The sequence below is a fragment of the Rhinolophus sinicus genome, chromosome 17 (genome assembly GCF_057876585.1).
Source record: "Rhinolophus sinicus isolate RSI-liver-muscle chromosome 17, RSI-T2T, whole genome shotgun sequence".
NCBI classification, from domain to species: Eukaryota; Metazoa; Chordata; class Mammalia; order Chiroptera; family Rhinolophidae; genus Rhinolophus; species Rhinolophus sinicus.
In genome coordinates this window covers 1,355,370-1,375,946 of record NC_142517.1, presented here as the reverse complement: position 1 = coordinate 1,375,946, position 20,577 = coordinate 1,355,370, and the positions used below count along the sequence as shown (strand labels likewise).

The 20,577-nt window shown below is 55.3% G+C and overlaps 1 protein-coding gene across 1 annotated transcript; it reads right to left on the bottom strand.

Moving 5' to 3' along the window:
- Positions 1-233: 233 nt before the first annotated feature.
- PTTG1IP (PTTG1 interacting protein) lies at positions 234-20,281 on the bottom strand. The gene is made up of 6 exons (XM_074323988.2): positions 20,093-20,281; positions 13,240-13,292; positions 9,467-9,575; positions 5,506-5,683; positions 4,549-4,595; positions 234-2,015 (listed from the first exon to the last, which is right to left on the bottom strand). Exons 1-6 carry the CDS (start codon positions 20,214-20,216, stop codon positions 1,969-1,971), a joined length of 558 nt encoding a protein of 185 aa, XP_074180089.2. The 5' UTR covers positions 20,217-20,281; the 3' UTR covers positions 234-1,968.
- Between the last annotated feature and the right edge of the window lie 296 nt (positions 20,282-20,577).

Sequence of the window (20,577 nt, the reverse complement as noted above, 5' to 3'; positions counted from 1 at the left end):
CCCTGCGATCGTGAGGGTGACAACGGGTCCTCGATAGTGTCTTAGGCTAATGTAAGTGTCCTTAGCACGGCTACGGTGGGCGAGGCTGAGCTATGAGGCTGGCAGGTTCGACATAGGAACTACACTTTTGACTTCTGATGGGTTTATCTGGATGTAACCCCATCGGCAGTGGGGGAGCATCTGTAATCTTATCAACACCACTGAGAGATGAAACACAAGGAACACAAAGTATATTCAGCAAAAGCATGTATTAAACCATTTAATGGAAAGTGGTTAAAAATTAAGGCACTCCAAACTTCTGGTTTCCTTGAGGCTGCAGGTGTGGGCTGCTATCAGTACTTGTCACGTGGACCAGGCTGGCCTCCCCACGGGCTGGTGGGCTCTGCACTCACGACACGGTTACACACTCTACTGAACCCACCCCAGCTCCGCTCTCAGCGCAGCAGCCCACTCTGAGCGATTCACATACTGTAACCACTGCACCAACACCAAGTTCATTAGAATCTATTGTTACAAAGTTTCTTCTATGAATAAAAAGCAGAAAGTGAAAATTCGCAGGCTGCTATAAAACTTAGGAATGTTTCACAATACTTTAAATTGCTGTCAAATGCCCAAGAAGTCAGAGAAATAAGACTAAAGACTTTTTAAAGGTTAGTTTCTTAGTGTGTGTGGAAATGTTACGTCACAGCACAGACCTCTGCAGTTACAGGCTCCTCACGCTGTTTGCTGGTATCTCGAGCACATGGACTTGCATGTGACTTTATCTGATGCGTGGAGAGCAGGAGTGTGAACACGGACACACGGCTTCTGCTATGTGACCGCTGACCTGCTTTCCCGAAGCTCAATGTTTACCAAATTCAGAGTAATCGGGCATGGGCACTACTCCAGACTGACTCAGGCTGCGCCCAGTTACTTCCTCGTCTGCGGCCGCCCTGCCGTGTGCTAGTCTAGCTACTGAAGCCACGCCTCTTGATGGGAAAGAAATGGAGCCACTATACGTGGTGCCACAGGGCCCCTGGAGGCCACCAATGATGACCTTCAGAGAAGCCACCTCTGAAGGACAGTCTGATGACACACAGGTCAAAGGGCGCGGCTCAGAGCAGGGCCATCTTACAAGCAGGACAGTCAGCAATGGCACCGTGTGGAACCCCCACCTGGTGCACAGAACCCCCCAGAGGGGCTGCCCAGAGCACGGGGCCAGGGCACCGCCTGCTGGAAGGGAGACGCTCCGAGACCCAGGAAAGCGCCTCAGAGGACAGGTGACTGCACACGGACTGACAGGGTCACGGGGGCACAGGAGGGCCCAGCCGCCTTGGGGGGGTTGTTTCAGAACTGCATTTACAATTCAGGCTCTCACTGGAAAACAGTCTTCATGTTCTAGTAAAGATACAAATTTAAGTCACCCAATAAATGGTCTGACTTTGACAGTAAAGTTTTTTGATGAAATCTTTTAGGTGGGGGGAATAAAATCCAATCATTAGTTTGAAAAAGGGTTTCAGGTAAGTTTCCTCATCTATGCTCTTCACAGCAGCTGAGCCAGTAACTAAGGCCGCTGACACTGCCCTGGACGCACAGGGCCGCCTGACCTGACACCTGGAAATGCCCACCTGTGGGTTCTGGGGAATGAGGAGAGGCTGGCGTCACCGTGGGAAGTGGAGGGTGGGGACAGCAGTAGACCCTCGGGATGGAGGAGCACAGAGGAGGATGCAGGACACGTGGCTGGGGGCTGGGCTGTGTGGCGACAGCTCCTCACAGACCAGTGGAATGTGCAGTTTCCTCCGGAAAGTCACAGTAAAAACAAAAAGCCAACCTCCGCAGGCTTAACATCTCAAGTGAGGAGACACAGAGAAAGAGAATGGGACAGAGGCTCACAGGACAAGGCAGGCCTGCCCCCGGGGCGGCCCCCATCAGCTCACGTCAGGGTCAGGAGCAGGCGGCCTTGGGCTGCTTACAAGACAGGAGTGCGCTTTAGTTGTTCTCAAATCGGGCATATGGGTTTTCTTCTTTAAACAGACCTGAAAACAAAATGGACTTGGTTACAAATGCACAATTCCGACAGGAAACAAAATCTAAGAAAGCAATACAACTGAGTTTTACACGAAGATTCACTGAGGCCATAAGAAAAACGAGTATTCTAAGCAGATTCAAATACTCCGCTACACCATTTCTGAAAGTCAAACCATAGGTAATTTTAAAATTGAAATAAAATTTACCAAAAACAATAATTTTAAGAAAAACAGATCCTAAGAAGTAAAGACTTAATTGTTGATTCTCTCAAAAATAAATTAAGACATTTAAAGCCGGTATCTCTTCCCACAGTGGTTGGCTAATATTACACAGAAAAGAAAACAAAACAAAACCACCTTACTTTAAATGTCCTTATTTACAAACGTTGATTAACTTTTAGAATTAAGTCTAAGAAGAACTAAGGCCACCATCAATTTAACTGTCTAGTATTAGGACAGAACCACAGTAAAATGTGTATTTAACCGTAAACATAAGTATCCAGAGACTAGGCGAGTGCTCTTCATGGGGACACACACTCCCCGCCCCCCGAACCTGTGGCACCCACCACTGCAGCCTACCCGCCTGCTGCAGGGTTCCGGTGTTCAGGGTGGGGGTGGGGAGAAGACAAGAAGGGGGAGAGGAGGTGGGGGATGCAGCAGGGTGCCCGTCTGTCAGGAGGCGGGCGCCTCAGACTTGGGAGACTCCTCAGACTTGGGGAGACTCGGTAAGAGCCAGCACAGTCCGTGCCCAAGAAGCAGCAGTCAACGTCGGGCTGAGAAGAGGCAACAGCTCCCAGCTCTACTTCCCGTTCAGAGGGGAAAAGAGGTGAGCTGTTCTGTGATGAGGAAAGCAGACCCCTTGTAAAGCCAAGAAAAGGCTTTCACACGGGTGGTGTGCAGACTGGACCACGGCACTCACAGGACACGCCACTCATCCCTGGTAACCCTGGGGCTTCCTCTCAACGTCCAGGCCATGCAATGGGCTTTACTGGCACACAGTTAATTTCATCAGTGTAATGAAAGGCCAATTAACCATGGAAATGGTAGGGACATCGGTACCTGTTACAGCAAGTGTGCCGTCTACTGAGAGCCCTGGCTTCAGGCCCTGGCACACAAGCAGGGGCACAGCCGCGTCCGAGTGCCTGGCACTGGAAAGCACTTTGCTGTGTGCGCAAGCACACACTCACCTTGTCTTTTATTTGCATTCATGTTAATCAGATGCCAGAAAGCTCCTGTGGAGGCTTCTCCCTTTCGTGGAAGACCAAGCTGCCCCAGCCAAGGGGACGCATACTGACGCTCGGTGGGCGTGGCAAGCACCCATGCCTGGGGAGGCTAGGGGACAGGGGACTGCACCCCTGGGGAGGCCACCACCACCGACGCCAGAGCAGGCCCCACACCGGTGTTTGTGCTGCAGCTGGGAAGAGCATGGAGGCCGGGGGCCAAGACAGGAGCGGCAGCTGTGACTCACAGGACCCCAAAGGCAGCGGCAGGGGGATGGGGCAGCAGCCTCAGGCCCCAGACCCAACACGTGGGGCCGCCTGAGGCCTGGTGGGGAGCACAGCCCACAGAGGCCCTTCAGAGGCCTGTACAGACGGGAGAAGGCCGGCCGCCGGCGGGCCGTACACAGCCCAGAGCAGCGGCCACCGCAGTCAGGGAACTGAGCCTTCAGGATTTACTGTTTAGTGGGGAGGGTCCTACAATACCACTAAAGCACGGGATTTCTGTGTACACACATGGAAGACGTCAAGTGCACGTCGCAAAAGATTCTGACGTGCTCTTGGTCGAGTCCAGGATTTAGCACAGCAGCCTGGTCCACTTAGCAGGGGGCAAGGGTCGAGGAGGCATGGCACAGCGCAGCTCAGTGCCAGGGGCCCCAGGCCTGCCGTTAGGCAGGGCCTCGCTCGGACGGGCCAAAGGAATACACTCGTCATTCCCCACAACGCTGAGCAATCACTGAGCAGGAGCAGAAACGCTAATGTCATCCCTGAGTTTGGAAACCAGTACAGAAGCAACTAACCACAGGAGCAGACTTGGTGCGGCTGAAACACTCAAACACAGACCCTCCCTACCCTCTGAACAAAATCAAAACAAAACTAGGACGGAACACCCAGCAAACAGGAAAAATGACAGCACGGCCTGTGTTGCCTGGCTCCTTAAAAGGAGCGCAGCTGCAACCCCGAAGTCGGGGTGACAGTGCCGCAGCCCTGGGCAGAGACCAGAGACTTGCCCTGCACTTTCGCGGGCGCAGCCCACTGCAGGCAGACAGGGTGACAACAGGAAAGGGCCCACAGTGGACCGCTGCGACGCCCTGTATTCCCTGAGCAAACAAGTGTCCCCGGAGGGGTCTGGCTGAGGAAACTTGTTTCGAGGCTTCGTCTCTAAGGCCTCCGGGGGATCAGCTCACAGCAGCACCTCTGGGAATAAGCTGCTCCCAGAAGCGACTTCCTTCGGTCCCGATGAGCCCACAGCCCAACCTCCAGGGCACCAACAATGACCTGGCATCAGCTCCTCACCAACCAAAACGGAGTCAAACAGCTCTTACCATATTTTTTCCTGATTTCATCATGTCTCGACTTCATCTCTGCTCTCCTGAAAAACCAAGGAATCTCGTTTAGCACCAAAATACAGTGTAATTTTCCAAGCACCACCCTTCATTTCGTCAGCAGAGAAGCTGTAGGTTGGTTCTGGTTCCCGGGAATGAGGCAGGGTGCGGATGAGCTCAGCCACCGGACCACACTGCACTGGGACAGGCCGGGTGACGGTTTTCTCAGGCGCCCCAACATCGTGTCCTTCAGTTCTTTATTTGAACGACAGCAATTCAAACGGCCGATGCTGAGAGTTTTTAGAAGTTCTTTTCTCACATGAAGAAAATGTACTGATCCATAAAAGTCTTGTGTGAGGTTCTCGAGATGGTTTGGGGCATGGAAATGCTCGCTTTGATTTAGGGGAACATAGCTTTAGGGCGACGGCGTGGAGACGCACCCCGCCTCAGGAAACACCAGCTGCTGTCCTGACAAGTTATCACCTCCCTGAGCCACAAGCCTGCCCTCGTCAGGGCAGGACAGTGTCCTACGGCCACATCCACACCCGCCTAAGTGCCCCATAACCAGCGAACTGCTATTTATCAGCTTTCATGGCACAAGAGAGCAATTTGGCCACAGGCAGACAAGTGACCCGATCACATGCTCTCCCCCTCTGAGCCCCCATTTGCTCATCATAAATGAGGGCCGAACAAACTGCCAGCGTAGCGTTGAGAAGCCACAGCCACGACCCTGCCAGCACCTCCAGCCACAACCCTGGCTGCACTGACTAGAGGAAACAAACCAGGAGGCGGCAGGCCTGCGAAAGCAAGGTGGTGGCCCCGGCCATGTCCCCACACCCAGCTCCCCACTCTGCACCACAGCCTAGAAGAACCCACGACTTACAACGCTGCTTGCCACTGCCCCCAGATCCCAGTGCCCTGGAGGGAGGCCCCGGTGGGACGCGCCCGTGGCCTCACCTCTCTTCCTGCCGCACCCTCCTCTCTTCCTGCTCCCTCATGGCCTTCTCCTCGCTTCTGTCCGGCTTACGGTTCCTCTTCTTCCTTCTGCAGCAGCAGCAGCAGCAGCAGGTGACAATCGCCAGGAGGAGGATGCCCCCGATCACCGACATGGCGATAATGAGCGCCTCGAAATTCACTGCGGACGCCAAGGGTCAGAGCCAGAGTCAGGGCTGCTTGGGGGGGGGGCCACCAGGGAGCACCTCTCCCCCCCATGGTGTGCCATCTCAGAGCCACCAAGGGTCGGAGCAGAGTCAGGGCTGCTTGGAGGGGGGGCCGCCGGGGAGCAACACCCTCACCTCCCCCAATGGTGTGCCATCTCACATCCAAGGGCCCGGGGAGCAGCTCACACACAGCCAGCACTCCGACAGTGTCAGTTAACCACGGGGGGCAAGGTCACGGGGAGCTAGCTCTTCCCACCACCAGATATTGAAAAGATGTTTTGAGCCCCAGAAAAGTGACAAACACCAGGAAGAGTAGCCTAAAACATTTTAAGTCTTCATTTTGTGGAACTCATGGAAACGAAAGTTAAGCCTGAGGTGGCTTATTCGGTGATCTGAGTCAAAGCCGAGAGTGTTCCATTCACTTCCCACAGGAACAAACCGCTGAGGCGAGCTGAGACGGACCGTGGAGGGCGGTGTGGACACGGCGCCCGGTCGGCGTCAAAGGAGAGTATGACCTCCTGTCTGGACCCAACTCCGGAGACAAGTACCAGCTTAAGACCGGTTTTACAATTCTTTTCACTTTCTCTTAAGGATTTATAAATTAAAACCAGTCAGTATCTGCCTGTTCAATTCGTAGGTGTTTGTCAATCATCCGTTAGAACAGCCACTGAACAGGCTTCAAGAGCTGCTCAGGGTGACAGCAGTGTCGCCAAGCTCTGCGAACCCCACGGCAGTTCCCTTCCTTTCCGAAGGTGAGGTTAATCCCTCCAGCACTGATCCTCTCTCATCTCACTGGTCTTGCCTGAGGCAAGGGTGGGGCCCAGAGGGCAGCGCCCACCCTCGGGCAGCGAGCAGACCCCAGTGCCTGTGGGTCCCTCCAGCCCCCCTGTGCCTGTGTGGACCCCAGACACAGCTCCGGGTGGCCGCTTGTGTAACAGCACCCACACATCCACATCGTTTATTAGTTGTTTTTAGAACCAAGAAGAGGCATGACACGGTCCTGGAGGCTAGAAGTCTGAGATGAAGACAGCAGGGAGCTGGTTTCGTCCCAGGTGTCCCTCCTTGGCTTGTAGACCGCCATCCTTGCCCTGTGTCTTCACTTACCTCCTAGTCTTCTAAGGATACCATCATATTAGATTAAGGCCCATCCTAACAACCTAATTTTACCTTTAAATTCCCAAACACAGTCACATTCTGAGGTACTGGGGGTTAATTTTTGGAGGCCACAACTCAGCCCAAAAAAGATGGTAATGCAACTGCAAAGCAAACACTTATAAGGGAATTTGATGAAGTATTTTAAAACATCCACTTATTTAATTAACAAATGTTTAGCAAACATTTGCTAAATATGAACTTGGAGCAGAAAACTACACTACACTCTAGGAAATAATACTGAAAAACATATAAAATAAAGATCAGAATTCACGGGGTGGCCGGTTGGCTCAGTTGGTTGGAGCACGTTGCTCATAACACCAATGTCTCCAGTTCGATTCCCACATGGCCAGTGAGCTGCACCTTCCACAACTAGACTGAAAACGACAACTTGACTTGGAGCTGATGGGTCCTGGAAAAACACACGGTTCCCCAGTAAAAATAAATAAATAAATAAAATAAAGATCAGAATTCTTAAAAAGAAAGGAAGAAAGAAAAGAGAGAAAGAAAACAGAGGAGTGACAGCAATCAAATGCCTTGAGGTTGACTCATGTGAACTGCAAGAAATCGTACTAATGGGTGTAGTTACAAAGGAGACCGTCACTAGCAGACGGTGGAACTTCTGACTAGAGAAATCTAGAAAAGTCAACTTTAAAAACCAATGAGGTCAGTAAGATAGCTGGCTCTGGAATCTTCCTCCCCTCAAACAGCTTTCCTGATTAGCTGCTAAAATCAGTTACAAATAAGAACAGAAATCCCATCCTAGCAGGAAAGAGAACCATGGGCTGCTTTCCCCGTGAACCCCACACAGCGACTCTGGTGCTGAAGGAAGGAGGGATGCCCGATGGCGGCAGTGACACTTGCTTCTGGACAAAGGCTCAAAACGGCCAAGACCTCATTTCTCTCTCTCCAAACACCACACACAGTTCAGGGAATCACCACTGACCCCACGACCGTTTTGCCCACACGGGACAAAATGCCTCTGAACTGGAGGATGAGAAGCACGTGTGCAGCCAGGCCTACGTTTAGTGTCAAGTGCGCCCTGACACCTGCTGAAGCAGCAGGCCCTCCAACGGCACGACCACCAGTCCCCTCCCCACCTGCTCCCACGGGCAGGGCCCTGGCCAAACCACCGTCCTCACCGTGGGGAGCAGGCAGCTCCTGCTTGTCTCCGGGGGGCAGGCCTCCGCTCTTGCCAGCCTGTGGAATTGCTCCAGCGATCACATCTTCTCTCGGGACCGGGGCACTGCACCCTCTCCTTACGACCAAGCCTCCTCCGACAGCCCCTGGCCCATTCCCGTGTCCCCCTCCCCGAGACTGTGACTATACATGATAAAGAAACTGCTGTGGATCTCCTCTGTCCGATGTCCCCACAGTTCTAGGGCGGTACTTTCATTTCACAAGAGAATTCTCAAAAACGCCCACCACCTGGAACACCAGCCTCAGACACCAGGGAGACGCCCCCCCACCCCCTCAATGGGCTATGAGGAGGGTGACCGCATACCAGCAGGGACATGCGACAACTGGGACGCCCACATGGCCTGTAGTGGTCGCACACCTCCCAAGGCTGGACGTCAGTGGGTGCTTGAGGCAGCGATCCCGTGTGTGCATGTGTGCGGTGCAGTCTGCAGGGGGCGGGGGACCTACCACGTGTGCACCCTGTTAGAAGTCCCACTTCACCTTAAACAGCTCTGCTCAGTATGCCCGGGCCCTGCCAGGAGTGTCTCTGGGGCAGGGAGAGGCTCCACAGGAAGACAGCCGTCACGTGGGGGCAGACGGCAGGAAGCCCAGGACGGCCCTTCTGTACGAGGGCAGCAGAGACCACGGCCGGCTGCACAGGCATGACAAGTGCATATGCGTGTACCTCTGCACACCCATGGGCGCCCACACTGCTGGCACCCCACAGCCATACACACGAGTGGGTCCCGGGGCCTCGACACTGGAGTGAGCATGACGGATTCTAAGATGGAAATCAATTAGACAGATAAGGAGTAAGCTGCAGGCAGATGCAAGAGGCACACACACAGCTGAAGCATCAAAGAGCCCCAAGAGAACAATGGCTCCTTTACTAGCTTAAGAAGGCGACTTCTGCATGACCCCAAACCGGAAGCCACAGAAGAAAGGACTGATAAATCCGACTATGTAAAAACGGGATCCACATAGCAACACACCGCAAACAAGTGTAAAAGGCCAACTAGGAACTAGTTTGGATCTCACAAAGGGCCACCTTCCCAAGGAAAGAACACCCGTGACACCAACCGCATGCAGACAGAGGGACATGAGAAAAGGTAGGCATGCGCTCACGCTGAGCGGGGACCCCCTGCAGACAGCGCGAGGAGTCGCCAGGGAGGTGTGGAGGCGTCCCCGAGGCAGCCCTCCACTCACCCTCCCCGACTGCCGGGACCAGAGAGACCCAGTGCACAGCCATGGAGACGGCCTGCCTGGGCCCCAGACCATGGTGGCTTTCCCACACCCCCGGCTTCCCGCTGGGAGCATCACACAACTACTGGGGAGAGTACCTCGTGGCAGCTGAGGTTAACTGAGCACAACCAAAATTCTCAAGACGGCACTGATTCTGCAAGAAGCCAGTGAAAATGCGGACTTACCCCAGCATACGCCCCAGCGTGCAGAGCTCAGCTTACACAGAGAAGCAGGAGGCAAGATTTTTGTCACTGGGTAATCGAGGCACGCGTTATCCGTGTTGCACCAAAGACACTGAAAGAGACGGACATTGGATGAGCGCTAGAACTCCAAGGAAAACACGCAGAACCAGACTGCTCAGGTCCCAAACCCACACCACCTGTTCCGCCAGCCACCCACCCACTCACCCTCAGGGACGGTAATGGCCTTGGCCCCAACCCCCACACAGCACTCAACACCCTCCCGTCCACCAAGACCCATGTTACTCAAACCTCTTCTCTTAGGCACCCTGCACACCCACGTGGCCTCCATGCTGACCCTGAGATGCCAGCCGGCTCCCTGGCCAGGGTCTTTGCACGGCCTGCTTCAGAGCCTGGAACGTTCCTCCCCAGACACAGGTGGCTCCCTAACCCTCTCCAGGAGGCCTACCCTGAGCAAGAGAAACTGCCCTCTCACCCCATTCCCTTCTGCAACACCTCCTCCCGACACACTCAGGTGTCCATTGGCCTGCCTGCAGGAAGGCAGGTGTCTGCGTGTGACACGGGAGGAGCCCACTAAGCACCTGGTGGTGGCCTTCTGCGGCTGAGGTCATCACCACATAAAGAGCCCACCTTTGACCTCTACACGTGCACGGATGAGCAGCCTCACCTCCGGCCATCCTAAAGACGATGCAAGCGAGCTCAAAGGGGCTGGACCTCAGAGCTGGGACCTCACAGGTGCTCAAGCCCCCGTGTCAGGGAGGCAGCTCGGGGAAGGACGGCCTCCACCGCAGCGAGGGCGAGCCCGGAGCTGGCACTCAGCCTGCAGAAACCTGCTCACGCAGGTCAGCACTGGGCTTGGTAGTTTACGCCTTGAAGGGAACAGTTTTCCTTGCAGTTTTTTGTTTGTTTTGTTTTGTTTTAAGATTTTATTGGGGAAGGGAACAGGACTTTATTGGGGAACAGTGTGTACTTCCAGGCCTTTTTTCCAAGTCAAGTTGCTGTCCTTTCAATCTTAGTTGTGGAGGGTTCTGTTCAGCTTCAAGTTGTTGCCCTTTCAGTCTTAGTTGTGGAGGGCGCAGCTCAGCTCCAGGTCCAGTTGCCATTGCTAATTGCAGGGGCACAGCCCACCATCCCTTGTGGGATTCGAAACCAGCAACCTTGTGGTTGAGAGGATGCGCTCCGACCGAGCCATCCAGGAGCTCAGCGGCAGCTCAGCTCAAGGTGCAGTGTTCAATCTTAGTTGCAGGGGGCGCTGCCCACCATCCCTTGCGGGACTCGAGGAATTGAACTGGCAACCTTGTTGTGGTTAAGAGCCCACTGGCCCACGTGGGAATCTGCAGCCTTCGGAGTTAGGAGCACGGAGCTCCAACCGCCTGAGCCACCGGGCTGGCCCCTCCTTGCAGTTTTTAATGGGACGGAAAGTCACGGTGGTTTTCTGTCCCAGGTTAGGGTGAATGTCTATTACAAAGAATATTACAACGGAGCCTGGGCTTCCCCAGGCCTATTTACGTAACATCCACATTAGTGTGCTGTGTTTACAATGGTTCAGAGAGTACTTAACCTACAGCAATAAAACCCTTTCAGGGGCGGACAGGTGGCTCAGTTGGTTAAAGCGTGAGCTGTGGGCAACAGGGTTGCTGGTTCGATTCCCACATGGGCCAGTGAGCTGCGCCCTCCACAACTAGAATGAAGACAATGAGCTACCACTGAGCTGCCAGAGGGGCGGCCGGATGGCTCACTTGGTTGGAGAGCGAGCTCTTAACAACAGGGTTGCCAGTTCAACTCCTGCAAGGGGTGGTGGGAAGCGCTCCCTGGAACTAAGATTGAACAAGGCAACTGGACTTGGAGCTGAGCTGCGCCCTCCACAACTAAGGACAACTTGACTTGGAGCTGATGGATCCTGGGAAAAACACACTGTTCCCCAATAAAGTCCTGGAAATATACTCTGTTCCCCAATAAAGTCCTGTTCCCCTTCCACAATAAAAGCTTTAAAAAAAAAAACCTTTCAGTCTGGATGTTGGAGACTGTTGTGCATTTTAGTGGTTTTGTCCTGGCTTAACAATTGTTGGCCAATCCTCCATTTTCAAACAGCTCAAGTTTTAAATGCCTACTGTCCTGTTTTTCTACAACAGCTTTACCCACAGCCATGGAGTTCTCCCCTGAGCTGGTGTTGCGGGTGTTTTGTCAGCCTAATGAAGTCACATGCACATGCTCAGCAATTCAAGTAACACCAACAGGACACAACACACAGCGTGTCCCCGGCCTCCCTTCTAGCGTACTCAAGCTCCTGTCAGGCCTCCCAGGCACTGCACACCCTTCCAAAAACTTCCGTATGTCCCCGGATTTGCAGGCGCGGGCCGACTCATTTTCATCCACATGCACATGGATGAAATTCTGACCGGACCTGCCAGGGTTCAGAGTGGGGGTCAGACCTTCAGGGGAAGTACTCACCCCACCGTGATCTGGACACATCCCTCATGTACACCCCCCTGCCCCCACGAGGCGACACTTAAACAGGACAATGTCAAAGGTGCTCTGGGAACTGCAAAGTCACGTGGACCGCAGGCCACTTTCTTTGCTGAAATGACTTCCAACAGGAAAATACACACTGAAAAGAAGCACCATTGAGAAAATGCTGCTGTGAAGACCAGAGCCACGTGGGGACCTGGGCCACGTGGGGACTAGAGCCACGTGGGGACCTGGGCCACGTGGGGACTAGAGCCACGTGGGGACCAGAGCCACGTGGGGACCTGGACCACCTGAGCCAGGTCAGTGTTGTCAACAGCAATACGTGAAACGCGCTCCTTTGCAGCTTCATCGGCAGAAGTATGACCCACAAGGTGTGTCTGGGACCCACAACACTGCCACATGGGTATGGGTGCTTTTTGAAAATCTGGCAGCATCTTATGGCAGAAGCTGTCTGATAACATCTTTCGTGACGTGTCTCGTGTCGTGAAACCCCACTGCTGTGTAGTTCTAACACATGCAGAAGGCCCGACAGAAGCGGGGGCCTCCCCTAGGACCCCAGGCGGAGGCCCTGCAGTGGTGTTTTTCTCCCAGCCACCCCCAGCCCAGGCCAGTTTCCCTCGGGTTGTCGGGGCAGCACTGTGCTGAAATGGGCGACACTCACAGCCGCAGGGCTGCTGCATAGGGGCTGTTGGGGAAGCCGGGGGCGGATGCATAGGGGTTGCCAAGAGGGGTGGCAGCAGGACCCTAACAAACAGCACTGTCCCCACAAGTCCTCTGACGAGCCCAATACGGTAGTAAGTTCTCCAGCGTCACTCTCTACTTCTCCCTGATGGCCAGCTGTAAAAACCCACAATAGATCCTAGGACACGCCGCACTTCTTAGAGAGCTGAACCCTCATCCCTGGGTACTTCCACTGTGTGCAAGACGGGGTGCCAATAGGGCCTCTGCAGGCCTCTAAGGTCTAATGGCAGCAGCATGAGGCCCTGGCACAGGTCACCAGTCAGCGATTAGCGGTGCTCCCGCTCCCCTGCACCCCACCTGCACCTTGGGGGGCCCTGCGCACACTTTTATAGCCCTACACCTGTCTCAGGAATTAATATGCACGCCAACGGTGCTCAGGTGGTATCTACAGCCTCTGTGGACAGCTCGATATGCCTCAGAAAGGCTAAAACAACACCCAGTCCCACCATGAAAACACCCCCAGAAGCGGAGCCATGACACACCAGCGACCCATGGGTCACAAAACTGGGTCTGCTTCCAGGTCACGTGCTGGCCCTTGTGCTACTTACAGAGACATTTTTCAGACACTCTTCACAGGTTCTGTTTGTGTTCTGAGAACAAGCTGTGGAGAAAAGAAGAAACAAGTCACTGAAAGTCATGTGTGAGAATTAGCCAGGAGGGTGGGTGGGGGGGGTCCTCTCTGGGCTCCACGGAGGACACGGGAACAGCACACGCGGTCCTGCCAGCGGGAGTCTTCCGGGAAAGGTGGCTCAGCAAACCCTTGGAGGAGGCAAGCCACGGGGCGGGACCGCAGCCCACCAGCTGGCTGAGGCTACCGGCTCAGCAGCGGACACTGTCTTTGGAACCAATGTCCACAGCAATGCGAGGCCCACATGAATAAAGCCAGGCTCTGGAGCCCTGGCAGCCCCCCCGCCCCCCGCAGACAGGCACATGCTCCCGGCACACACGGGAGAAGCGAGCTCCAATCCTGCAGAGCCTGGGGCCTCCAGGAGGCGGTCAAACCCACACCGCCTGTCGCCCTGAGAAGCTAACCAGAAGTCAGAACGTGGGGCCAAATAAAGCACTTCCAGTGCTGCAAGGCAGCTACAATCACCCTGTAAGACACACACACACACTGCAAAGGGCTCTGTGCACAAACTCGGGGGGCCCCGGGAATTGCAAGTTAAAACCCTAATGAGATACACTCCACATTCACCAGAATGGCTAACATCGCAAAGACTGACAGCGCTCAGTGCCATGCAGGCTGCCGAGTGGCGCAAGCTCTGGGACAGTGCGGTGGCCGGGCCCAATGGCTCCGCGCTGAGCAAAGGCCTGGCACGCAGCAACTGCGCTCTTAGGTCCCGTACCCAGAGAAATTGGAACGTACGTCCCCAGGAAGACTTGTCCAGGAGTGTTCACAGCAACTTTATTTATAATGCCCAAAGCTGCCAACAGCCCAGGTTGTCCATGTACAGACGGATGGACAAACTGGTACGGCACACAATGGGACACTTCAGCCATCAGAAGTAGTGCTCTTCATACGTAAGACATGGGCCACTCTGTAAACAGTGTCAACAGAGCCGCCCGAAAACGGAGCGGGGCTGCCGTCCCCGAGGAGCTGCCTGGCCCATCTCACTCCTCAAACCTTGGAAAGTTAAAACAGCACAAAACAGCCCTTGCACTGGGACTGAGCAATGTGTCCCCAAGAGCTGTTTGCAAAGGTAACAGGAAAACCGCCATTACGACTCCGGGACTGGACGTTAAAGACGCTCATAGAACCTGTGTCATTGTGCTGTCACCTGCACTCAGAGCAGCCTTCCTTCTAGGGATGGAACCGCCCCCTGCCCTTGTGGTCAGCACCCCGGCCTGTCTCCTCCGGCGGCCACGGCTCTGCCTGAACCACGCTGCGCGAACAGCTCTTCTTATGGATCCCAGCAAAGGCTCCCCAAGGCCTCGCACTTGGAAGGCCTTGGACTTTCAGGGGAGTGGGTCTCATCACTCACCCAGTGGCCCACTCAGGATTCCTGCACGTCACCGCATCTACAACTTTTCTCCGGAAAAGACAAAGGTGGACCTGTAGTTAGCGACACATGCAGGGAAGTGCTGGGGACAGAGCATGGTGTCTGGACATTCAAAGTGCACTCACGGAAGGGTCGGTCTGGTGGACTCCTGGATGGATGAGCTACAACCAAACGCAAAGGCCAAAACAAGAGTGTCGGACACACGAGTGTTCACTCCATTATCCAACTTCGTTGTGTGTTTGAGTATTTGCATAATAAAATGCAGGGAAAAGAGCTTTAGCTTCAAGTTACAACTTTTAGTCACTGTGTTTGCTAACTGGGGCTCACTCTGAAGCGGCTGAGTCTTCTATTCAGAGTCTGTTTCTTCTAAATCGTATTCCTCCAAATAAAAATCCCATTTTACCTGAGACGGAATGAGAAAGGCCACCGTGCCGTGTGTTATTCTGTCATTGTATTATTATTGAGTACTACTCGTCGGCATCTTCAATGGTGTGCTCTTAGGTTTACGGCTGGAGCTTATTTTACACTATTTTAAGTGCTCAGAACAGCAGATTTTATTCAGCCCCAAGAGGTAAAGAAAAGTAACAAGCACTGAAATGCCTCGGTTTCCGAAAGCACTGCTGAGAGGCAGGGTGACAGTGGCACTCTGGTAAACACAGCACCACTGCCATTGCAGAGGTCCTGATGCCCTGGCATGTGGGAGAACGGACAGGCAACTGGGCAGGGGCGAAGCCCCCATGGTGTTGGGGGAAGTCTGTCTGCCATGGGCCCAGAAAGGGTAGCACCCGGTAGCGCGGGCACGTGTGGGCCGGGCCTTGATTTCTAGACACTGCTCCCCACTAAACGGAACCAGGGCTCCTAGGACAAACAGCAGATTCCAGAACTGGGGCAGAGAAAGGACAAGACCAGTCCTGGGCAGCTTGCTGTGCCGGAAAGTGGCACAAACTGATGGGGAAATAGTAACAGGGCCCATAAGCCAGCTTGGAGGGGGGACCTCCCTGTCAAGCTAGGACGTTTCAAACACCAAAGTGAATGACAGTAATAGACCCTGCCTCTTGAATTGTCCGCGATTTCATACTGACATGAAAGACAGAGAAGGCAACCAGCAAAGGTAGAAGTTTCACTTTGCAACCATCACAGTAAACAGGGGCATCAAGACCACTGTGCCCAGTTTAATTGTCACTTATGACAAGAAAATGGCACTGAAAAGTGATCAAATAGCTCCAGGGTAACCTGTGACGACATGACAAAGTGACAGCAGGTGCCTCCCGGGGTGAGGACAGTTACCAAGCAGTTGACAGAATCAGAGGAAGCCAGACGAGACCAAACTGAGGACCCTTCCACAAAGCGACTCTCTGGAAACACAGGCAGCTGAGGAGTACTCAGAGGAACAGAGATTAAGAGACACTGTCACCAAGGCCCTGCGGGAGCCTGCACGGGGACGGGACGGGTCACAGGCCACTACTGGGCTGACTGGTCAACTGTGCACAGGACTGCATGTTACACCAAGTAGGCACGTCTCACACTTCCCTGGAGCTGTCCATATCCGGGTCGTCAGGCGCCTGTTACATGAAGAAGCCATCGTTCTCAGGAGAGAACCCTAAGAATTGAGGGGTGAAGGACCACATCACGACTTACTCTCAAACGGTCTGGTCACACCAGTAACAAGCAGATAGGGCAAAGCAAACGTGGCCAAGCCTGGGACCCGAGGGCGAAGCGGGAGGTCACCATCTGGCTGTTCCTTCACCTTCTCGGCAGCAGGGCCCGGGGAAACCTGCCCGACTGCCCAGCACCCACTCTCAGGTCCCTCGGAAAACTCCTCATTGGTCCTAATGGGCCACAACAAGCAGGGGAGATGAGGTACAGGGACTTTTTCATAGGGACTTTTGTTTTTAAAGTCTTCTTGATAACTGGTCTTCCTTCTGTGAACCAAAAGAACTAAGCTCCAAAGTGCACACCATTAACCTCGTCCACCCCCAGGGCTGCTGACTGTGGGCCGGTGTGAGTCAACGAAGAGGCATGGGAGTGAGGGCCTGGGCACTGCCCAGCCGTCCTCCTGTGCCCCGCACACACGCACGCACACGCACGTGGCCCTAACAGGGCAGGTTTCCAGCACAGGCAGAAACAAGCTCAGAGCTGGGAAGGGCACTCTGCTCGCCCCAGAAAACACCCCATCATCTCGCACAGCAGGAAAGCACAAGACGCTCACCACGTGCTGCTTCAGAGACGGGATGGAGGGTGGGCTTCCTTCCCTCATCTCATCACAGGGTACAGAAAACCCTGTGCGCACAGCCAAAGGACAAAACTGCCCTGTGTCTTATGGCTGATGCTGAATGGAAATGTCCTAACTTCTGAGTTCGATGACGGAAGGTCTTCAACTAAGATCCTACTTATCAAGGATTAGAGAACTTTAAGTCTCATTCACTTTGGAAGTTAAAAGACGGGAGAGAGCGAGAGAGAGCGAGAGCGAGAGAGAGAGAAAGGAGGTTCTTCTGTAGGATACACTAACCCATGACCCACTTTTGAGTGCTTTCCTAAAGTTACAGGTGAGTCAGTTGATTAGGTACAAAAGGACACACACCAGCATGTGGAAAGAGATATGTTTTGTAAACAAGGAAATGAATAAGAATATTGTTCCTGGTGCATGTGTCATACAACAGGCTGAGGGCTGCAGGGGGCCGAGCCCCTCAGTGGCAGGTCAAGTCCCTATTTGGACACTGTGCCCACTGCACACCACACAGGCCGAGCACCCTGCCCACACTGCCCATTTCCCGAGAGACAAGGGCGGAACATTCACTCACACTGAGAAGCCCCAGTCACCTTCTAGCTCAGAGCGACTGGAGAGTATGTTAAAACCATGCACCAAGGGCACACACGGTGACACCTGTACCACATGGGAGGAGGACCTCCAAACCCAGCCCCCACTGTCAGGAGCAGTCGGGCGGCCCCCACGAAGCTCCTTTGGACCCTCCCACAGGACACCGGGCTGAGGTCCTTTGAGGGGTCGTCTTCCCCAGATGTGAAAATGAGACCCCGGCCGAGTCTGACGCCGTGCACAGTATAAGTGGGGTCCAAAAGCCCACGCAGGCTTCCTCAGCGTGATGAACACTGCTCTCAAGCTTCTCAATGCCTCGTGGGCTCGCAACCAAAGCACACGAGGACACATTAGGAATTGTTGGTTTTGCATTGGCGTGATGTCTTCTTAGAATTCACACACCTGTGCGGGTTAATTTCATGTGTCACCTTGGCTGGGCCATGGGACGCCTGATAGCTGGTAAAACATTACACTGGGTGTGTCTGTGAGGGTGTTTCCAGAAGAGACTGGTATGTGGATGGGTAGATTGAGTAAAGCAGACCGGCTTTCCCGATGCCATGGCATCATCCAGTGCATTGAGGGGCCCAACAGAACAAACAAGCAGAGGGGGGCAGAGTTGCTCTCCCTGCTTGAGCTGCGACTTTCATCTTCTGCCCTGGGACAGCAGCACTCCTGATTCCCAGGCGCTTGCACTGGGCTGGGACTTATGGCATCGGCTCCCTGGTCTACACCACCGGCTGTCCTGGGTCTCCAGCTGGCAGACGGCAGAGTCTGGGACCCGTCCGCCTCCACAGTCCCGTGAGCCAATCCCTCACAACTCTCTCTCTAGCCCGACTGGATGTGCTGCTCTGGAGAACCCTGACTACATTCCTTACAAGGAGGACAGTGTCTTAGAGTGTAGTCACATTCTTGTGCTATGACAAGCAGGGGAACCTCCCGCGAAGCACACTCTGTGGGAGGGGGGCCCTCAGTGCTGTAACAGTGCCCTCTCCAAGCAAAGGACAACGCAGACCCCAAGGGCACCTGGGCAGTGAGCACCACCTCAGCCTGACAGCATTCCTCCCATTTAAGGTGATGATGACGAGAAAATCACCACCCACCCAGGACGTGGGGTGCATCCAGGAGACAAAAAGAGGCATCGCTACGAGCTAAAGCCAACGAGAGCGGCTTCTGAGGGGCCTGACAGTCAGAGGACGCCACGTGGCTAGAGAAGCTGTTTTCCCCCCGAAACACTGAAATGGCAGCTCTGGTTTGCTTTCCAACCCACGGAAGGACATGCCCACACACTGCACATGGGGTCTCTGGGGCGTCAGAGTCCAGGGCGGCAGGAAAGCAGAGTGGTCAAACACACACCTCAGCCATGGCCAGATTCTTGTGTGCGCATAAATGCTTTTGGCAGATAGCCAGCCACTCTGCTTGGTAAAAAGGACTCATTCCCCATTTCTGCTCAGAACTCAACGGAGACCAGAAGTTCCCTTTACAGGACAAATGGACTGCTTTGTTAACGAACGTCACCAACACACACAACTAACTAAGCACATCTGGAAGTGGATTAGAAACTCAGAGTCCTGCGCTGGAATAAGCATTCAGTGAGGTCACAAAGAGGAAAGCAACTTTCTGTGCCAAGCAGAAGTTGGCAAACATGCTGGTCCCTCCCGCTGGGCCTCGGTCCATTCTGCTTGTAAAGGTTGTGAAGCTGAGATTAAGCGGCCGCCCCGGGGCTGTTTCCCACTAGTGATCACACGGGAACTGAGAGCTCCACGAACAGCAGAAACATCTCTAAGACAGATCCAACCACTACAGGCCCCAGCTGACACGCTTCCCCACTTTCCTCCAGGCCCGAGGCTGTGTCTCCGCCTCATCCGCCCCCCAAGAAGCCAGCCTGCAGCAGGAGAACCCGCTTTCTGCAACTCTGCTCCCCTCAAGTCACGCGATTTCCTCCACTCGCGGGCCCTCCCCGCCCCCCACCACCGCCACCCTAACGCTCGTGTCTCGGTCAGTCCCTCCAGGAACGCAGCTCCTTAAAGGCAGGTAAGAACTGTCACCAGTGTGGTCCCGCATCCGGCACACAGGACACTGGGTTTTTCAACAACAGGCGGAAGAGCCCAGTGAGCACGGCCCCTTCGAGCTCCGAGTGCAGCAACGGAAATCAGCCTCCGGGCGGCAGACGCCACGGCTTTCCTGCCTCAGCCCAAGGCGCCGACAGCTCCCGAGGCGCCCTCCTCGCGTGGCGTCGTGCCCGCGACACCAGCCCGGCCTCCCAGCCGCGAGGGGCCGGCACCGGGACAGCGGCAGCGGCCAGCGGCCAGCGGCGCGACTCGAGCAGCGTTCAGCTCTACCTCCCGTCCCGAAGCTAAAGCCGAGGGCGGCTTCCCGGGGGCCGAGGGCCGGAGAGGCTAAGGGAGGGCGGCGCGCGGAGCCAGGCCGCCCTGCAGGCCCGGCCGCCGGGGCGGAGCCTAAACAGAGGCGCCCCCGCCGCGGCTGGACCTGCGGGACCGGACGCCCCGGCGCCCCGCCGTCCGCGGCCCGGGCGGGTGGGCGGCGACCCCACGCAGCTGTGGCCCCAGACCCCCGCCCCGTCCTCACCCGTCCCGAGCGACTTCTGCCCCGCGGCGGCCGACAGCAGCAGCGGCAGCAGCAGCAGCAGCGCGGCGCCGCCGAGGGGCCGTCCCCAGCGCACCGTTGGCGCGCGAGCCCCGCCGGACCCCATGGCGGCCGGGCAGTCGGTGGAGCTCCAGCCAGGTAGCCCCTGCCCGGAAACGCTGCGCGCCGGAAGTGGGCGGCACGGGCCGCGGCTCGCCCCGCCCCTCGCGCCCCGCCCCGCCCCTCGCGCTCCCCCGCCCCTCGCGCTCCCCCGCCTCCCGGCGCGGCCCGGCGCGGCTCAGTGCGCCTGCGCAGCTGAAAGGCGGCGCCGGGCCGGGGCTGCGGCGGGTGAGTGCGCAGGTGTGGCTGCCAGAACCGGGCTGTGATGGAGTCGCCGCCTTTTAATACTCCTGCGCGGCTGTCAGTGGCGTTTGGACCCTGAAATGGTGGTCCTGAAAGGTGGTCCCGGGGACTGACTGCGTCGCGCC

What these genes read in the sequence shown, in the direction of transcription:
- PTTG1IP (XM_074323988.2), bottom strand. Translation starts at nt 20,216, where the DNA reads ATGGGGTCCGGCGGGGCTCGCGCGCCAACGGTGCGCTGGGGACGGCCC. An exon ending in GCAGAAGTCGCTCGGGACGG is followed by an intron (nt 13,293 to 20,092) that starts GTGAGGACGGGG and finishes TTTTCTCCACAG; the next exon opens with CTTGTTCTCAGAACACAAAC. An exon ending in AGTGTCTGAAAAATGTCTCT is followed by an intron (nt 9,576 to 13,239) that starts GTAAGTAGCACA and finishes CGTCTCTTTCAG; the next exon opens with TGTCTTTGGTGCAACACGGA.